Source organism: Sinocyclocheilus anshuiensis, unplaced genomic scaffold, assembly GCF_001515605.1.
Source record: "Sinocyclocheilus anshuiensis isolate Anshui unplaced genomic scaffold, SAMN03320099.WGS_v1.1 scaffold365, whole genome shotgun sequence".
NCBI classification, from domain to species: domain Eukaryota; kingdom Metazoa; phylum Chordata; class Actinopteri; order Cypriniformes; family Cyprinidae; genus Sinocyclocheilus; species Sinocyclocheilus anshuiensis.
This window is the reverse complement of record NW_015539834.1, coordinates 248905-266507: the sequence shown is the minus strand read 5'-3', so window position 1 is coordinate 266507 and position 17603 is coordinate 248905. Positions and strand designations below refer to the sequence as shown.

General features: G+C 35.5%; 1 protein-coding gene across 2 annotated transcripts in view; it reads right to left on the bottom strand.

Annotated features, from left to right (window-relative positions):
- Positions 1-2366: 2366 nt before the first annotated feature.
- The window catches only part of LOC107684336 (tumor protein p63-regulated gene 1-like protein), a 31856-nt gene continuing 16619 nt past the window's right edge, over positions 2367-17603 (bottom strand). For both annotated transcript variants that reach the window (XM_016480563.1, XM_016480564.1), the window contains exons 5-6: positions 7477-7630; positions 2367-3319 (exon numbers count right to left, since the gene is read on the bottom strand). In XM_016480563.1, coding sequence (XP_016336049.1) covers positions 3125-3319; positions 7477-7630 — 349 coding nt within the window. In that variant the 3' untranslated portion in view covers positions 2367-3124. The remainder of the gene's footprint in view (positions 3320-7476; positions 7631-17603) is intronic.

The window sequence follows — 17603 nt, the reverse complement described above, 5'->3', positions numbered from 1 at the left end:
AGAAATGTAATCAGACAAACAAGAGATTATCACATAACATTCGCCAGACCAGAGTTATGGTGTACATGCTTTAAGTCTGCATTCTCCACACTGGTCATGGGTAAAGATCCTGTTTTACAGAACGTGCTGCAGAAAGGTAGTGTGTGTATATATATATATATATATATACAGTGCCCTCCATAAGTATTGGAATATTAAAAACAAAATGCTCTGTTTGCTGTGGAGTCAAGAAATCTGTAAATATGATTAAAAGATGAATATGAGACAAAACTATAGAATGTCACATTTTATTATTGGGTGTTTCAACACATTAATGTTTTACCAGCTAAGAAGATCAGCACTTTTAGAGTTCACCCCACTATCTGATTGAGCATAAGTATTGGAACAGGTGCCTCACAGGTCTTTCTGAGTGATCAGCTGTATCCTGTTGCATTAATTCTTCAGATATTAAAAGCAGGGAATGTGTCGTATCAGTTATATCCATTGCTTTTGCATTCTGAGTCTTGCATTCGATGACGACACACACAAACCAGGATGAAGATGAGGGGGCTGACTTTGAGAGAAAAGCAAGCAATTTGGCTGCTAAAAGAAAATAGGAAGTCAATTAGAGCTATAGCAGAAACAAAGGGCATGGAGAAATCAAGAGTTTGGAAACCACTGGCGACATCAGCAACCAAGAACGACCTGATTGGCTGAGAAAAACAACAGCAGTAAAAGCTGTGAAAATGAACCCTAAAATACGGGTCTGTAAAATCACCAACTACCTCCAGAAAACTGGGGTGATGCTCTGACAATCTACAGTACTGTCCGCAGAAAACTTTGACACAGAATTACAGAGGCTACACAGCAAGATGCAAACCTCTGACCAGCACCAAAAATAGAAAGGCAAGATTAGAGTTTGCAAAAGCCAGTAGTTTTTTGGAACAGAGTTTTGAACAAATGAGACAAAGATCAACTAATCACAATTTATCTAAGTGATGGGAAAGCAAAAGTGTAGAGAAAAAAGGGAATTGCAAATGATCCTAAGCATACAGCCTCAGCTGTAAAGCATTGTGGAGGTGGTGTCATGGCATGGGCATGCATGGCTGTCTCTGGAACAGGCCCTCTCAATTTTGATGACGACTTAATGTATGATGACAGTAGCAGAATTAATTTGGAAGGGTACAAAACCATCTTGACTATCAATATTCAAGAAAATGCCACCAGACTCCTCAGAAAGCGTTACATATTATTGCATCAGGACAATGACCCAAAACACCCAGCCAGTTCAGTCAAGGAGTTTATCAGGGCAAAAAAATGTAAAGTCTTAGATTGCCCAAGTCAATCTCCAGATTTATATCTGATTGAACATGAATTTCACCATGCAGCTGAAGAGGAGACTAAAGGCAGAAACTCCCCAAAAGAAGCAACAGTTGGAATTGGCTCCACTAAAGGCTGGGAAACGCATTTCAAAGGATAAGACCAAGAGTCTGGTGATGTCTGTGGGTTGCAGACTCACTGCTCTGATTGCACGCAAGGGATCTGCAACAAAATAATAGCTTTTAATATTTTACATCTGCCTTAAATTCAACTGTTCCAATACTTATGCTCACATCAGATAGTGGGATGAACTCTAAAAGTGCTGTCCTTTTTATTTGGTAAAACATTTGTGTTGAAACAGCTAATAATAAAATGTGACATTCTGTAGTTTTGTCTCATATTCATCTTTTAATAATATTTGCCTATAAGGTACTTTAAGGTATAAAATAACTCACATGTATTATCATATATATTCATTTACTGTATGTACAAATTGTTCCATTTATTCAAAAGCTGTTTTGCATGTTCTCTTGCACAACCCAGTGTTCACTATGCAAGACAGTAATTTTTGTGTAACTAACTGCACATTGTACAGCATTTCAAACTTTGATTTTTATGTTTTTGCATGCATTTATTATTTAATAAATAGTAAAAAATATGAATTATATATAAATCGCAATTTATATATAAAATAGTGATTGAATACAAATTAAGTGTTTTTATAAAGCTACTTATAAACAAAAAATCTGTCTTTACTATAATCTTTTTTTAATTTACCACAAGTGTGAATTCTCTATGAAATGTGACAATACAAAATTAATGAAATTATCATATACCAAGGTTAGATGCTGCACAATTAGTATTTTTTGTAAATTTAATAACAAATGAAAAGCAGCCACAATCAATGACTGTTCTACACCATGTTAACTGCATGGGGCCAGTTTTTTAAGGGGATAATTTAAATTACCTTAAATGTATAATTTACACAAATACAGTACATTTGTTTTATTTTTGAATATGTACAAGTATAAAACATATATAACAATATTTTCAATAAGACATGGTTACACTGGCCAATTGCCCTATACCTTAGAAATGCCCTATAAATCAAAATCGTGCAGACTATTCAGATAAATGAAGCACTCGTTTTATTGAATTATTCCTAATTGTAGTTAATGTAAATATATTATATTCAGCACTAATGAACCAAGTTTCTGTATTACCATTTATTTTTAAAATGACTTCACAGTATGTTTGACATTCTGCTGTAGAAACAAATCAAGACGACTGAGTGAATGTAGTAATTACAAGATGAGGGAAAATCCAGCACTGTGTTCTACTATAATAATAAACTCTAAACCATCAAAAAAATATGACTTGTGTACCTTCATGCATCAATTGCCTTGTAAGAAGCCTTGTGATGAGGTAGAATATCAGCATAAATACAGAAAGAAAGGAAAGGCACTTTACAAATTACATTGCGAAGAATCAGTTTCTGCAGAGAAATAACTAAAACAGAAAACTAAAAACAAGATATTTCTACACAGGAAGTCGTAGGAGGAGGGACAACGTACTGTGTATGTTATGACACAACCCAAAGGAAATGACTGATAGACATTGTTAAGATCTTGGGGCAATATAACTAGAGGAAACTAAAAGGTTTGATGGACACTGAATGTATTTTAAGAATACAAATGATACATTCACCTTGATTTAAAATAGCCATATTAATATTCATTATCTTATATAAGTATAAATTACACATGCTCAGCTGGTATAAGAGAATTACTTGGTGTAAACCATCACTGGAAGACTCAAAGTGCCCTCAGAAACCAATATTGCCTCGTGCTAAGCAATAGCCCAACTTGTTTTGGTTGCCTATAACAGACATCAGACCCACGTATGCTTCAACTAGGATGGGTTGATTCAGTAGAAGAACCCCGTTGGCTTTCCCAGGTACAGGATTCTTGCTGTGGGCTTTCTGTGCTGCTGAAGTCAGCTGCTCCCTGAAGTTTTGAATCTAAAATAGGAGGGAAAATATGGAAAAGTAATTTGTTCAGTACTAAAACACAGCAAAGACATCTTTTGAAAACCTATTTGACTCAACTCATGTTTGTCAGGTTGGCGGTTTCTGCTTGTCAAAACATTCATGTTTATGTTTTCTCTTTTTTATCTACCATTCTTCGTTTTTGTTGAACCTGCTGTACACCTCAGTAGGCGGGGTGGAATGTAAGGAATGGGAATGTGGCTGTTGGACTTGACACCTCTGAAGTCCAAATGACTGGTTATGCGATCTTTGTGGTCACCTGCATAAGACCCCTCGCTCACACCTTAAACTACATACATACTTAAAGGACAGCAGATTGTCCTGGACGCCGTGGCCACTTTAAGTGAGCCAGGGACCACAACAATCTAATATCAACAATTTGAAGCTCAGGTTTTTAAAAGTGATTCATCTATACAGATGCTTCAAAATATTACTTGAACTTTATGGTTACACTTTATTTTAAGGTCCAATTCTCACCATTAACAAACCATTATCTACGACTTTTGCCTTAATAAACTCCTAATTTGCTGCTTATTAATAGTTAGTAAGGTAGTTGTTAAGTTTAGGTATTGAGTAGGTTTAGGGATGTAGAATATGGTCATGCACAATATGTGCTTTATAAGCACTAATAAACGGCCAGTATGTTAATAATAGGCATGCTAATAAGCAACTAGTTAACAGTGAGAATTGTTCCCTATACTAAAGTGTTACCAACTTTATTTCTTGTCTATTGTCTAAATTGTATTGCAATTAAATAATACAGCCTTAAATCAGGGTTTATGCTTTTTTCTAAAGCAGTGACCACTTATGCTCCTTGCGAAAAAGAAGTGCTTAATTATAATGAATATGTGACCCTGGAGCACAAAACCAGTCATAAGTAGCATGGGTATATTTGTAGCAATAGCCAACAATAAATTGTATGTGTCAAAATTATCGATTTTTCTTTTATGCCAAAAATCATTAGGATATTAAGTAAAGATCATGTTCCATGAAGATATTTAGTAAATTTCCTTCCTTAAATATATCAAAACTTCCTTTTTGATTAGTAATATACATTGCTAAGAACTTAATTTGGACAATTTTAAAGGCGATTTTCTCAATATTTTGATTTTTTCGCACCCTCAGATTCCAGATTTCAAATAGTTGTATCTCGGCCAAATATTGCCCTATCCTAACAACTGATTTATTAGTTATTAGTGAGTTAAATACATTAACTATTTGCAGATAATGTAAGTTTTTCTTTACATGCTTAAGTACACATTTAAAAAGTGCACTTTATTATAGTGTCAAATCTTTTTTGTTGTTGTTTTATTGTTTTAGTAATGCTTTGTCATGCACTTTATGGTACATTTTAAAGTATATTTTAGTATATACTAGTGCTGTCAAAATTAGCGCGTTAACGCTGGCGATAAATTTTTCCAGTTTAACAGAGTTAAAACTATTTAATGCAGTTAATGCATGGCACGGGGCTAGGGTTAGCCACCCCACTCACAAGCTGCTTTGGTCTCTTTTTTTTCTTGACAAGAATTGCATTTATTTAGACGCATCAAACTGGAGACTTTTTAGATGAGCACTCCAACTTCACCTCAGTGCCAGGTGCTAGTCAAATGAGTGCGGAAAAGGTACACGTGTCGAGGGAACTTCAGTTGAACATCAGTAAACTGTGGTCAGATGAGACGTTGTCAGGCCTTATGTCAGTAAAAACGAATTTTCCTGTCCTGTGAGTGTGAGCTGTGCGGCGGTGCGCTCTGTAGCCTGTATAATTTATATATATTAAAACGCCAATGAAACTACGAGCACGCATGTCAGATCCGCATCATGTTCAGCAGCGGCAGCTCTTAATGTAATAGCAGCCAAATAATGTAATAACCCAGGTGCTCTGATGTGCGTTAATCAAAGAACAAAAAAGAGGAAATCAATAACTTTCGTAGCTCTAAGGATTTATCTATATTTAATTTAGAATATAGTGTTTGATAACTTTATTCAATTTCTGTATATTTCCTACTTGCTGAAGGGCACAGGTAAATATGACATTTACTATAATGGGTTTATGTGAAGATTGTTTTAAGTTCACTTAAGTTAGAAGTTGTTATTTTTTCAAGTCTAATAAATGTTAAAATTGATAGCTCTCCATTATACTGTAATGTTAGTATAGTTAACATTACATATAGTCAATGGTTAAATATTAGGAAAAAAGAGACATCAGGGGCCGTATTCACAAAACATCTTAAGACTAAAAGTAGCTCATAACTCGCCGATTTAGGAGAAAATGTTAAAAATAATGGGCATGTCAATCCTAAATTTAGGACTCCTAAATTTTTGCTCTAAGTGTATTTCACAAAACATTTTAGTACTAAAACTAGCTCCTAAATCTGTGAAACTTTAGGAGTAGTGAAGAGGACTCCTAAGTCACTAAGACCAAGCCACAAACTATCCTAAAATGGCTGTTGCCGGCAATCTGCCTCTGAACGTAAACATTTTAGAAACATTTGATGATAATGACCAAAGGTATCATCTTTGGTTTTGGAGGTTATCCCAACTCCAAATTTTCCTTTGATTATATCCTTGTTTTCATTAACCAGTTGGGCAAGAAGTAACAGCTGTTCTTGCGTCCAGTTTTTTTTTTTTACATTTGCATGTATTATCAGCCATGATTATTCTACTCTGTTAATTAAAAGGCTGTTAATATGCATATACACTAATTGTTTTTGAGAAGCACACATGTAAGAGGCTGACAATTAGCTGAACATATACTTGTTTAATTAATGATATCCTTATCCTGCATTTTAAAATCTTTATTTGAATGTGGCAATTGACATTTTTATTTTGAAACCTTTATTTGAATACGGCAACATATCGTGCTCTACACTATTTCCATGAATACATCTCTGACAGAGACTATCAGCCAATCACTGTGTGCATAGTTAGTAAGCATGATAATATCATCCATAGCAACGAGGTCAACCCCGCCCTTACTCTTAGCTTAAGACTTCTCTCTATTCCTTAGTAAAAGTTTGTCTCAGCAGCTTTGTGAATAAGTTTTAAGATAAAACTCTTAGCTAAAAACTTTTACTGCTATTTAGGAGAACTCTTAGTGGTAAGATAAAATGTTTTGTGAATATGGGTCCAGTAGTATTGATATCAGTTATACTCGCCTTCAGTCATAAAAAAGATGCCATTAAACAAATATTAAAAATATACTGTCTTTATGTTGTTACTACATTAATTTAATGATTGAATTTGAAATTATTTCAATATAAAAGTATATTTAAAATCGTTAATGTTATGTGGGATTAATCGCGATTCATGAAAGTTGCTTTTATATACATACAGAGATGAGATAACAAAATCACACAAAAATACCTGCACACATAAAAGAAAAATGTCCTCGGTAAGCAGATGGTTAAAAAACGTGTTTTTGGTAATAGACTTATTTTTTTGCAATGGTAGTTTTCAATACAGTAAACTATAATCATTGCCATATTGACATCTAAATGAACAGCTTTCAGAGCTTGGCCTCTTAAACCTGAAACATGAGTGTTTTTATAGGCAAGAAATAACTTAATGGCATGTATGCACACAGACAAACCATAAACTTGAATTTGAACTTGTTTAACCTTCCACTGGCAGTGCATCACTAAGCCACCTTTTTTTAAAAACTAGTAAGCCTTTCAATCAATCTTAATTCAGTAGTTTTTGTGCCATGATTTTTGGTAAGACTTATTCAGGAAATTTCTCCTGACTTTGTGGCTTTAAAATGAACCCAGTTGAAGAAACGCTGCCTTAAGTAACCTTGCTTCAGCTTCATTTAGTCATTCTTTGAAATGTTTATCATGTAGTGAAATAAATATGGCAGCATGCATGTTAACTGAACACGTCATTTCTTCCAAAGTCAACTTCCAAGAAACTGTGGATTCTTACTCCACCTCTACAAGTCCTCTGGCAGCGCCTCTGTAATACTTGTGAGTAACAGCATTTGAGAATGCCTTAAGTGAGCTCATATGATGGTCGGGTTTTGTCGTTATGAAGTCTGATAATTTGACTAAAAAATCTTATAGAAATATTTCAAAGGTATGGCATGAGACCTGACTGTGATAAAAGTGTTCTGTGTGTTGCATAGTAATACTCACATCACACAGGTGGCCCAGCTCCTCATTGGCACTCTTGACAGGGTGATAGGTGAATGTAGTGAACGGATAGTCAACAGAAAAAGGATTCCAACGGGAAGTGAAAGACGGTTCTCTAAGTTTGTCCCAAAACACCCGCACACCCTCACCTTCTCTCCTGAAAAACACACACACATAACATAATGCTTGTATTCAGGAAATGATATAATTTCTAGATAAATATACATTAATCTCTACAGGGGACTCGACTAGGGAACTCAAAATCTCATTTAATTTCTAGAAAAAAGACTAGGAAATGCAGAAATGAAAAATATATATTAAAAAAATGCATTTCAATGCAATTAGTTGCACGAGTCTGCTTAAGCATGCACAAAAATCACTCAGCTGTATAAAAAACAGGAAGTAACACACATCTTTTGTTTCTACATATGCAAACTCTTACTAACAAGTGCATTATCTGCTCAGTGATTCATAATTTCATGCTTTCAATTGACCCTGCAGACCCCCCAGCTTCGCTCCATGCCAAAACTGCCACCATTTTTCTTCAGGTCGCCTCCTTTATGCACAAGCCAATGTAATGTTTGCTAAGCTTAGAGGCAATTCCCTCCGCTCATCAGATTTTCTTTCATTCCCCCTGCCTTTCTCTTTTGCCATTTTAAGTAAATAGATTTTAAAAAGCCTAGAGGGGATGTCTTTATTTTCCAGGCTGATGAAACCTCAGAAGACAAGAGAGCGTCTGGCAGCAAACACAGGGCTTAAAAACCTCCAAACACTCGCTCTTTGAAATGTGTTGGCACCATTCCATATTTTACAAGCATCTTTCACAATTGACTATGTACCGTTTCTCCATCAGTCATGGTATGAAAGGCTGTGATTTTTACAATTGTCCATACATTTGTACCAAGAGACTTATCACCACACTTCATTTAATACCAATTTTAAGTATTGCATCATGTATTGGTGCAACAAAATAAACTGAAAAGCAATAAAACATCTTCAAAGTAAATTTGAGTTTTAGTCGTGCGTATTGACTGCTTGGTTTCAATTTCGGTGTTGTTGCTCCAGGCAGCCTCGCCCACAGTGAAATTTCATTGGTTTGAAATCACGCTCCTCATAAATGTATATTAAACATTGAACATGTTCTGATTGGCTGTTATTGTGCTGCAGCACACTGCGTTTTTGCATTTTCACCAGAAACCTGTTGCATCGTGCCTGTTTTTCAATATACAGAATGAGGAAGTATAAAAAACATTTGACATTTTTATTTGTTTTCAGAATGATTATTTACTAGAGAGCTGGGATATCTGAGAAATGTAGGGAGAACTTTTAATGTAATGAGCTTGGTGTAAATTCAACTTTACTTTGATACACAGGTTTCAAAACGGTTTTTTGCAGCGATGCCATCTAAGAACCATTGTTGGTTCCCCAAACAACCTTTCAGTCAATAGTTTTTAATATAGTCCATGTCAGTAAAGAACCTTTATTTTTAAGAGTGTAGAAAATGGAAGTGAAAGTTATATTTTGTTATTGACATTTGATAAACGTGTGGCATGAGAAAAACACTTCTCGTGTGTCTCACTGATGTGCCCTTCAGCACAACACCATGGCAGTTAATCATACGTAACCAGTGACCTAGTGGGCCTCCTTCACTCTCATACAGACAGACTGGGCTCCAGGTAAAGTCAAGCATCTACTGTAATCACTACAAAGCATTCAGTGTTTAGCCCCAGGAGGTTAACTGTCCTTTTTTTGTTTTTCTGAGCTGATAGATGGATACATTCAGCCTGAGGGTTGAAACAACTGATTCCTTTTATGCCCATTTACTCTCCACTTCACCTTTTCCCAACACTCTCCACTTATTTACTATTTCTATATATTTCAAAGTTATGACACAGTGCTTGCATAGAATGGTAACCTAAAATGGTAACATCTACATTAACTGCTTTAATTAAAGGACCAAATATTTTTTAATAATTCTCAATCAACCTAAATAAAGGAATTTATACAAACAAAACACATTTTTTATGGGTTAAAACCAGTGTTGGAGAAAGTTACTTTTAAAAGTAATGCATTACAATATTGCATTACTCCCTAAAAAAGTAACTAATTACATTACTTAGTTACTTTTTATGGAAAGTAATGTATTACGTTACTTTCGAGTTACTTTTTAAATCTGGGCAGGCCTTACTTGTTTGTTTTTATTATAAAAAGTTCTTCTTTACAAATGTAAAAGCCCTTTCACAACAAAAGTGAAATGAATACACCTCAGGCTCAGGGCCGGTTCTAGACATTAGGAGGCCCTAGGCAAAATTCATGTTGGAGGCCCCCCACCCCCAATAAAAAGCATTTGAAACAAATGTGATTCCTAACCTTTTTATTTATATTCATTTTAAATTTGTATATTTTTTACTTAGTAACAGTTAAAAGTTTGGACACATTTTTAATGTTTTCGAAAGAAGTCACTTATGATCATCAAGTCTGCATTTATTTGATCAGAAATACAGAAAGAACTATAATATTGTGAAACTTTAAATAATGGTGTTCTTTTTTGCAATATCTATTTCTGTGGGTCATAGCTGAATTTTCAGTATCATTTTAACACATCCCTGTGAATAAAAGTATTAATGTCTTAAAAAATAACAGCATTTATTTAAAATAGAAATCTTTTGTAACAATACAGTTCAAAAGTTTGCAATTCAATGGGTCAGTATTTTTTATTTTTTAAATTTATTTTTACTTTTCTATTTCACAGTATTATTGTTTTTTCTGTATTTTTGATTAAATAAATGTATAGCTTGATGAGCATAAGAGACTTCTTTCAAAAAACATTAAAAACTGTAATGTGTCCAAACTTTTGACCGGTACTGTACGTACATATTAATCAAACTTTATCTAAGGTAATCTATTTTTTGTTTGTTGAGGATGTTATTATAGCCGTGATAACATTATTATTATTATTATTATTATTATTTAGCAGTATTTTTTCAGTAATTTATTCACAGTTCCTGAATATCACTTCAGTAAATGAACATCAGTGCTTTTATATAAAAAAAAAAAATCCCTAGCTGGGTATGGGCAGGATTTCTCCCTCCCATTTAACCAATATTAACTATGATATTGTCATATTATTAATATTAATAAATATGAGTTTAGCCTACGTACTTGTTTTTACTTTTGTAGCTATTTTGCTAGTCAGCTCCCGACGCGATGTCATTTACTGCTCGCGCTCTTTTCACACCTGAGACTAAACTGTTCTCGCATTGGTCAAAGTTTCACGGTTTATTTTCCGGGATTCCACTTAGCTGTCACAGCTGCCATCTGTCAGGATGCAACGACAACAGCTTCACGGGCTTATTGTTGTTGTTTTTTTTTGTAGATGTCGTTATATTAAATTGCTTTCTCACTACAACCGAACCGCTCCAGAGTTCGTTTTCAATCGAGCCGAGACCACCTCGTTCAGACGATCTCGGACCGATTGTTTTGGCGCGGATCCGAGCGCGATTGCCGTGTTCACATATGCCCAAACGAACCGAGCTAAAGGGGGAAACGCGCCAGGTTCCGAAACAATGGGCCAGATGTGAAAGCACCCTTAACTCATAATAAATTGGTGAATGATCTTTTCAGAAACGACGCTGATCGACAGAACACGTTTATATTTAGGGTGCTTTCACACCTGTAGATCGATTGCTTTGTTCCGAAACAGGGATTGAAATTATTACAATGTTGATTTTTATTCTTGGTGTGGTTGGTTCGCTTTCACACGGCAAAGTCTCTAAACGGACCAAATTTGTTAATACAAGTCACGTGCGAGTAAACTGTTCTCTCATTGGTCAAAGTTCCACGGTTTATTTTCCGGGATTCCACTTAGCTGTCACGCATGTCATCCGTCAGGATGGAACGACAACAGCTTCGCGGGCTTATTGTTTTTTTTTTTTTGTAGCTGTCGTTATAATAATTTATCATTTTGAGCAGGGGTCCAGGATTGATTGGGAAAACATTTTTAAAATGCACTTACTACAAAGAAGAGCAATAAAACGGCATTATAAAATGAAAAAGTGCGCTTTGATTTTGAATGGCGAAGACATGCTCACCCACAGACATTCACATGGTTCATTTTGAAGTATTAGCAAAACAACAAAGCTAATGCTTTTCACGGAACTTACGTAATTACCCATTATACATTGTGATTTAGCCCTGAACCGAGCTAAGGAGGGTAAACGCGCCAGGTTCCGAAACAACAGGCCAGGTGTGAAAGCACCCTAGAATACACTGCAATCACTCCAAAATAGATGACGGCAACTCACACACCTGCATTAGGAGCTGTTCTTTGCGTGCCTATTTAGCCTTTTGCTTCAGAACCTGAAGGATGCGTTCGTTACGGCAAACATTCAGAAGGCGGGACTCGCTTTGAAACAGCAACATTAACTGGTTTAATTGCAGGTGAGTGGCAATTCAACAACATCCAATGAACAATGAGGCTAGTATTTTGCTGTCCATGGACTGGCGTACAGGGGATGTTACAGTTTTGGAGACCCCTCCTTAAAGCCCGAGGCCCTAGGCAATCGCCTGCTCTGCCTATAGCTAGCGCCGGCCCTGCTCAGGCTGAAGGAAATGTAAATACATGTCTGTACAGTAGAGGGCGCAGCTCAAACATATTGCTTGAAGAATATGATGCAATAACAAAAATAAAACACAAATGTGTCATTTTTGCTTAGAATGGTTTAATTGGATGATTGAAGGTCAGTAGCAAAGACATTGGTTAATAAAATGGGATTAAATACATAAATTATGTTTGCCTCATTTAACATATTTAATTATTGCAGGTTTGTATAATATTCTGAGTTTGCATTTGACTATTTTTCTTCATTTTGAGGAATATTGAATCTGTTTTTGTGCAGGTGAGATGAGTAAATAAATACATGTTCATATTTAGTCTAGAACTACAGTAAGCATCATGTTCACACAGTCCGCACAACGCCTCTGCACTTACTTCCGATTTCTCTCAACATGGCAACACGACACTGGTTAAAACAGGTAGAAATTGCTCTTTAAGGTAACAGTTGCAAGTTACCACTTTTTAACTATAGTCATAATCATACGATTTCAAGATATTATATGATAATATAAGCATATGTTGCACATACATTAAGGAAGGACAAATTAGAATAACTTGTATGCATTTAACTTTAATGTTTAAAAGTTGCATTTAACTTAAATAGTTAATTGTACGTCAAGTTGTTAATATTTTTATTCTTATTTGGTGTTCCATGGATGACAGCATACAGGTTTGGAATGAGGGCAAGCAAATAATGAACCAATTTATTTATTTTACTACTCCTGTAACATTCCAATTTTCCTTCAAACTGGCACTTCATGTTTAGTCATGAAACCAAGGGGGGTGGGCTAAATGATTTCTTTTAGTTTGTTTCATTTAGGTTATTTTATATAGTACAGTATATATACTGTATGTATATATATATATATATATATATATAGTACATATGTTTTCAGTGTACACAGAGATGTCAGTGCTTGGAATCTTTATACATGCATAAAGTCTTTTATGAATACATAACCCCATCTTCAACACAAGACAATAGATTTGACCATGTGCACAATTGCTTAAAAATGAGCATGTTGCATTTCCAGGTGTGTCGTACTTGGCAAAACCAACAGACTCTAGAACACACCTTAAGCAGGACCAGTTCCTGCCAAACACACATACCTTAAAGCTACAGAGAAAGAGGGACTCTTTAGATAGAAAAAAAGAAAAAACATAACTACAGGGCAAGGCTGTGTCTCCAACTCTCCCGGTGCTGCCTATGTTTACACTAACACTCTCAGACCTTGACAATGGCTGCTGAGGTCTCGCTGGCTACACCCTGCTGAATAAACTGTTGTGTTGAGAGAAAAAGAGAGGAAAGGTGATTATGGGGCGGCACAAAGCCTGACTCAGAGAAAAGGCTGAAAATTTGACTTTTCATTGAGTATATAAGGTTTTTGTATGAATGCTTAAAAGCGTAAAATGTGCTTTGTGTGTACATGAGCAAGTACACATGCATACATTGTTTGTGAGAAAGCAATTGTGTGTTTAACTCTGTGTGTGTGTATATGTGTGTGTGTGTGTGAGTGTGTGAGTTGATTCCAGAGGTAAGCTATCAGTATGAAAGGGCCAGTTGAGACAGGCAGAGAGGGCTGGGACATTCACTGTTTATGGTACAGGCTTGAGCTTTCACTGATCATTGCCATGAGTCTCTCTCTCTCTCTCTCTTACATACACACATACACAGACTATTTAATTCCATCACTCGACATGATTGAGAAAGATTGAGAAGGGGAGGGAAAGGGAGGGATGAAAAGAAAAGGTGAAAAAGAGAAGGTGAAAAATGAATGCTAAGATCTGTCATGCATGACACACAAGCTTTTCTGAGACGCGTTACACACAGGAGTGCATTCCTAAAAATAAAGTCACACTAACACTTCTTGCTGGCCATAAAATTGGAATAATGTTTATGTACAGTATTTTAAAGAACATTTTTGAAATACAAAGATGCAAAAGAGTCATTTTTAAAAAATGCGGTGGCACAAGCTGTCACTCAATTTTACAACTACAAAAAACAATAGTGGGATAGTGTACACACACACACACACACACACACACACGTGTATATATAAATAATATAAATATTATATCTTATATATAATATTTAATGATATAAAAATTATAAATGACTTTTATAATATTATTTTATTTAGTCACTTTAATCATGAAATTGTTATTGCTTCATAGTGCAGACAATATTCATATTCAAAGAAAGTAATAAAAAATTGTTGTAAAACAATAATTTGTTGTAAAACTGGTCCTGGGGACCCACTGCTCTGCACATTTTGTATGTCACCCTTATCTGATACACTCAGTTCAGTTCATGGAGTCTCTCCTAACAAGCTGATGATCTGAATCAGGTGTTAAATAAAGGAGACATACAAACTCTGCATAGTGGGGGGGTCTAGATTAGAAACCATGTGTTTTTGTAAGAAAAATATCCATATTTCAAATGTAATAAAAAGTTTCCTTACTTTAGCAAAGGAAAACCAGTCACCTCTTGGTTTATAGAAGGTGAAAAATGAATGCTAAGATCTGTCATGCATGACACACAAGCTTTTCTGAGACGCGTTACACACAGGAGTGCATTCCTAAAAATAAAGTCACACTAACACTTCTTGCTGGCCATAAAATTGGAATAATGTTTATGTACAGTATTTTAAAGAACATTTTTGAAATACAAAGATGCAAAAGAGTCATTTTTAAAAAATGCGGTGGCACAAGCTGTCACTCAATTTTACAACTACAAAAAACAATAGTGGAAGCAAAGTTTCCTTACTTTAGCAAAGGATAACCAGTCTCCTCTTGGTTTATATTGAAATCCTCCGACATTTTTCTTTACAAATCCTCGGTTTGTACTTCTAATTCGTGACCGGCATTTTGTTTTGTTCTCTCTCCGCATTCGTCACTAATCACGCAACGCCGATGAACTACGTCAAATACAAATCTAAGTTTGATAGTTTAACAGCTGAGCCCAAGCCTCCATTACTAATTCCAAAACATCACTTTAGAACTAGTAACGAAGGAACATTGAGTTGCTTCATTAAAAGTTGATTATTTTACTGTATTAAAAGCTGTGTATTATGTAGAGTAGAGTATTATGCGAGAGAGATTGACTGAGTGAGTGTGATTACCTGCATCTGATACAGCATTCATTCTTCAGTTCAATCTCATATTCACAATAAAACATTAGTTTGAATGTCCACTGAGGAAAGCGATAACTTCCGTTTTAGTCTCTTTCAATATAAAAGTCTTTACCGCTGACTCGTAAAAAAGTCTCTTGTCGCCAACTAATTGAGGAACAATGAAACAACAACTAAACAACAGGAACAACTAAAATTACCATCACGAACACACAGTTTCCTAATACTAAATGCTACTATTATTTATATAAAATATTATTTATTGATGAATAATATTTAATAAACAACAACAACAGCCATCATAAACGCTGCTAGGCAATTCAGTCAAAAGTACAAAGGCAAAACGTCAAAAAAAAAATTTGACGTTTGGAAAACGTCAAATAACATTTTCAAATAGACATTATCTTTATTAACAAACTGCATATTTGAAGTCTAAACAAGCACATTATCGCCTAAAAACTCTTAAAACTACATTCTGTGACACAACAGTATTATTTTTAAATTATAGTGGATTTGGGCATCCGCCATGACACTTGCATGACATTTTCTTCATCTTTGACATGTTTGTTTTGAAGTGTTTTGAAGTCTGTTACCAAAGAAACAGGTGTATATTAAGTGATCTTAAACACTTGTGCAACAGTTGTGATCAGCGTTGTGGAAAGTTACTTTTAAAAGTAATGCATTACAATATTGCGTTACTCCCTTAAAAGTAACTAATTACGTTACTTAGTTACTTTTTATGGAAAGTAATGCGTTACATTACTTTTGCATTACTTTCGCGTTACTTTTTAAATATGAGCAGGGCTTGATTGTTTTTAATATAAGAAGTTCTATTTATAGCAAATGTAAAAGCCCTTTCACACCAAAAAGTGTAATGAAGCACACAACTCCTCTGCACTTCCGATTTCTCCCAATATGGGGACAGGAGACTTGTCAGTCAATAAATGGGAAAACCAAGTAACTGGCGTTACTTTTTTGAAAAAGTAACTTAGATATTTTCTTGTAAATTAAAAAAGTAATGCGTTACTTTACTAGTTACTTGAAAAAAGTAATCTGATTACGTAATTCACGTTACTTGTAATGCGTTACCCCCAACACTGGTTGTGATTCATTTTACACCACTAATCATTGATTTCTATGGTATCTGCAAATGGTGACTGGCTTGATGTAAATATCTGAAAATGATTCAGTGACATCAGGGTCATTATATCATTGGCTTACCAGGTACTCGTTTGGATCACTGGAGAAATTTTCTAAGGCCATTTCCTCATTTAATACTAGAATGTAGTGTATTTTAATTAGGGTGACCATATATCCTTTTTTCCTGGACATGTCCTGGCCAGATTTCTAAATTGCCTAAAGGTGTGTTTGGCTTGAAGCGGCTGTGCAGATTGATCAATGTGTGACAACAAAGTACCATCAGAGCGATTTGACAGCATGCAGAGAGTCTGCTCTCTATAGCTCTCATGCTACTTTGGCTGACGTAAATATCTGAAAGTGATTCAGTGACATGAGGGCCATTATATGAATGGCTTACCAGGTACTCGCTTGGATCACTGGAGAAATTTTCTAATGCCATTTCGTCATTTACTAGAATCTAGTGTACTGAAATACAGAAACACCAAAATAACCTTTATGGAAAAACACTTCACATTCCTTAGACTAAATGTCATGTCAGTGCCACTGACTGAATGCGTTACATATTGTTACTGCTTGCCATTAGCTTTAATTAGGAGTAGCATCACTAACAAACACGTAGTAAATTGTTGTTTTTTTTTAAAGAAAAAGAAGGAAAAGGAAAGGACCTTTGGGTTACAAGTCCGACTCTCTAACCATTAGGCCACGACTGCCCCCCAATTTCTACAATCATTTAGTGCAGGGGTAGGCAAGTTCGGTCCTAGAGAGCCGCAGTCCTGCAGAGTCCTGCAGCTCCAACCCTGAAAAAAAAAAACTCACCTGCCTATACCCTTAAAGCGGGCGTACACGGTGCGATTTTTGCTGTCGTACGAGCTCGCAGGCGATTTTTTTCTCTCGGGAGAAAATCGCAGATGCTCGCATGGTTGCGACTCGTACCGTGTGAGAAGAATTACGGGCCGATCCGAGACGTTACAAGCACCTCCCGTCCTCCCGATAATTTTCAAACATGTCAAAAAAAATCAGATGCTGTCGGTTTAAATTCGTGGCGTATGTGCGGCTGAATGAGACGATTTGGCGAGCCATCTGAAGTTGACCAATCAGAAGATGACACAAACCATATAGTCTATAATAATTTTAGTTTAATTATACAGTTCTAGTTTTTATTTGTTATTCCGAATGTGCCAAATTTGCCATTCAGCTTTATGAATGAATATGCCTGTTGTATTTCCGGCAAAACGAGCAGAAAT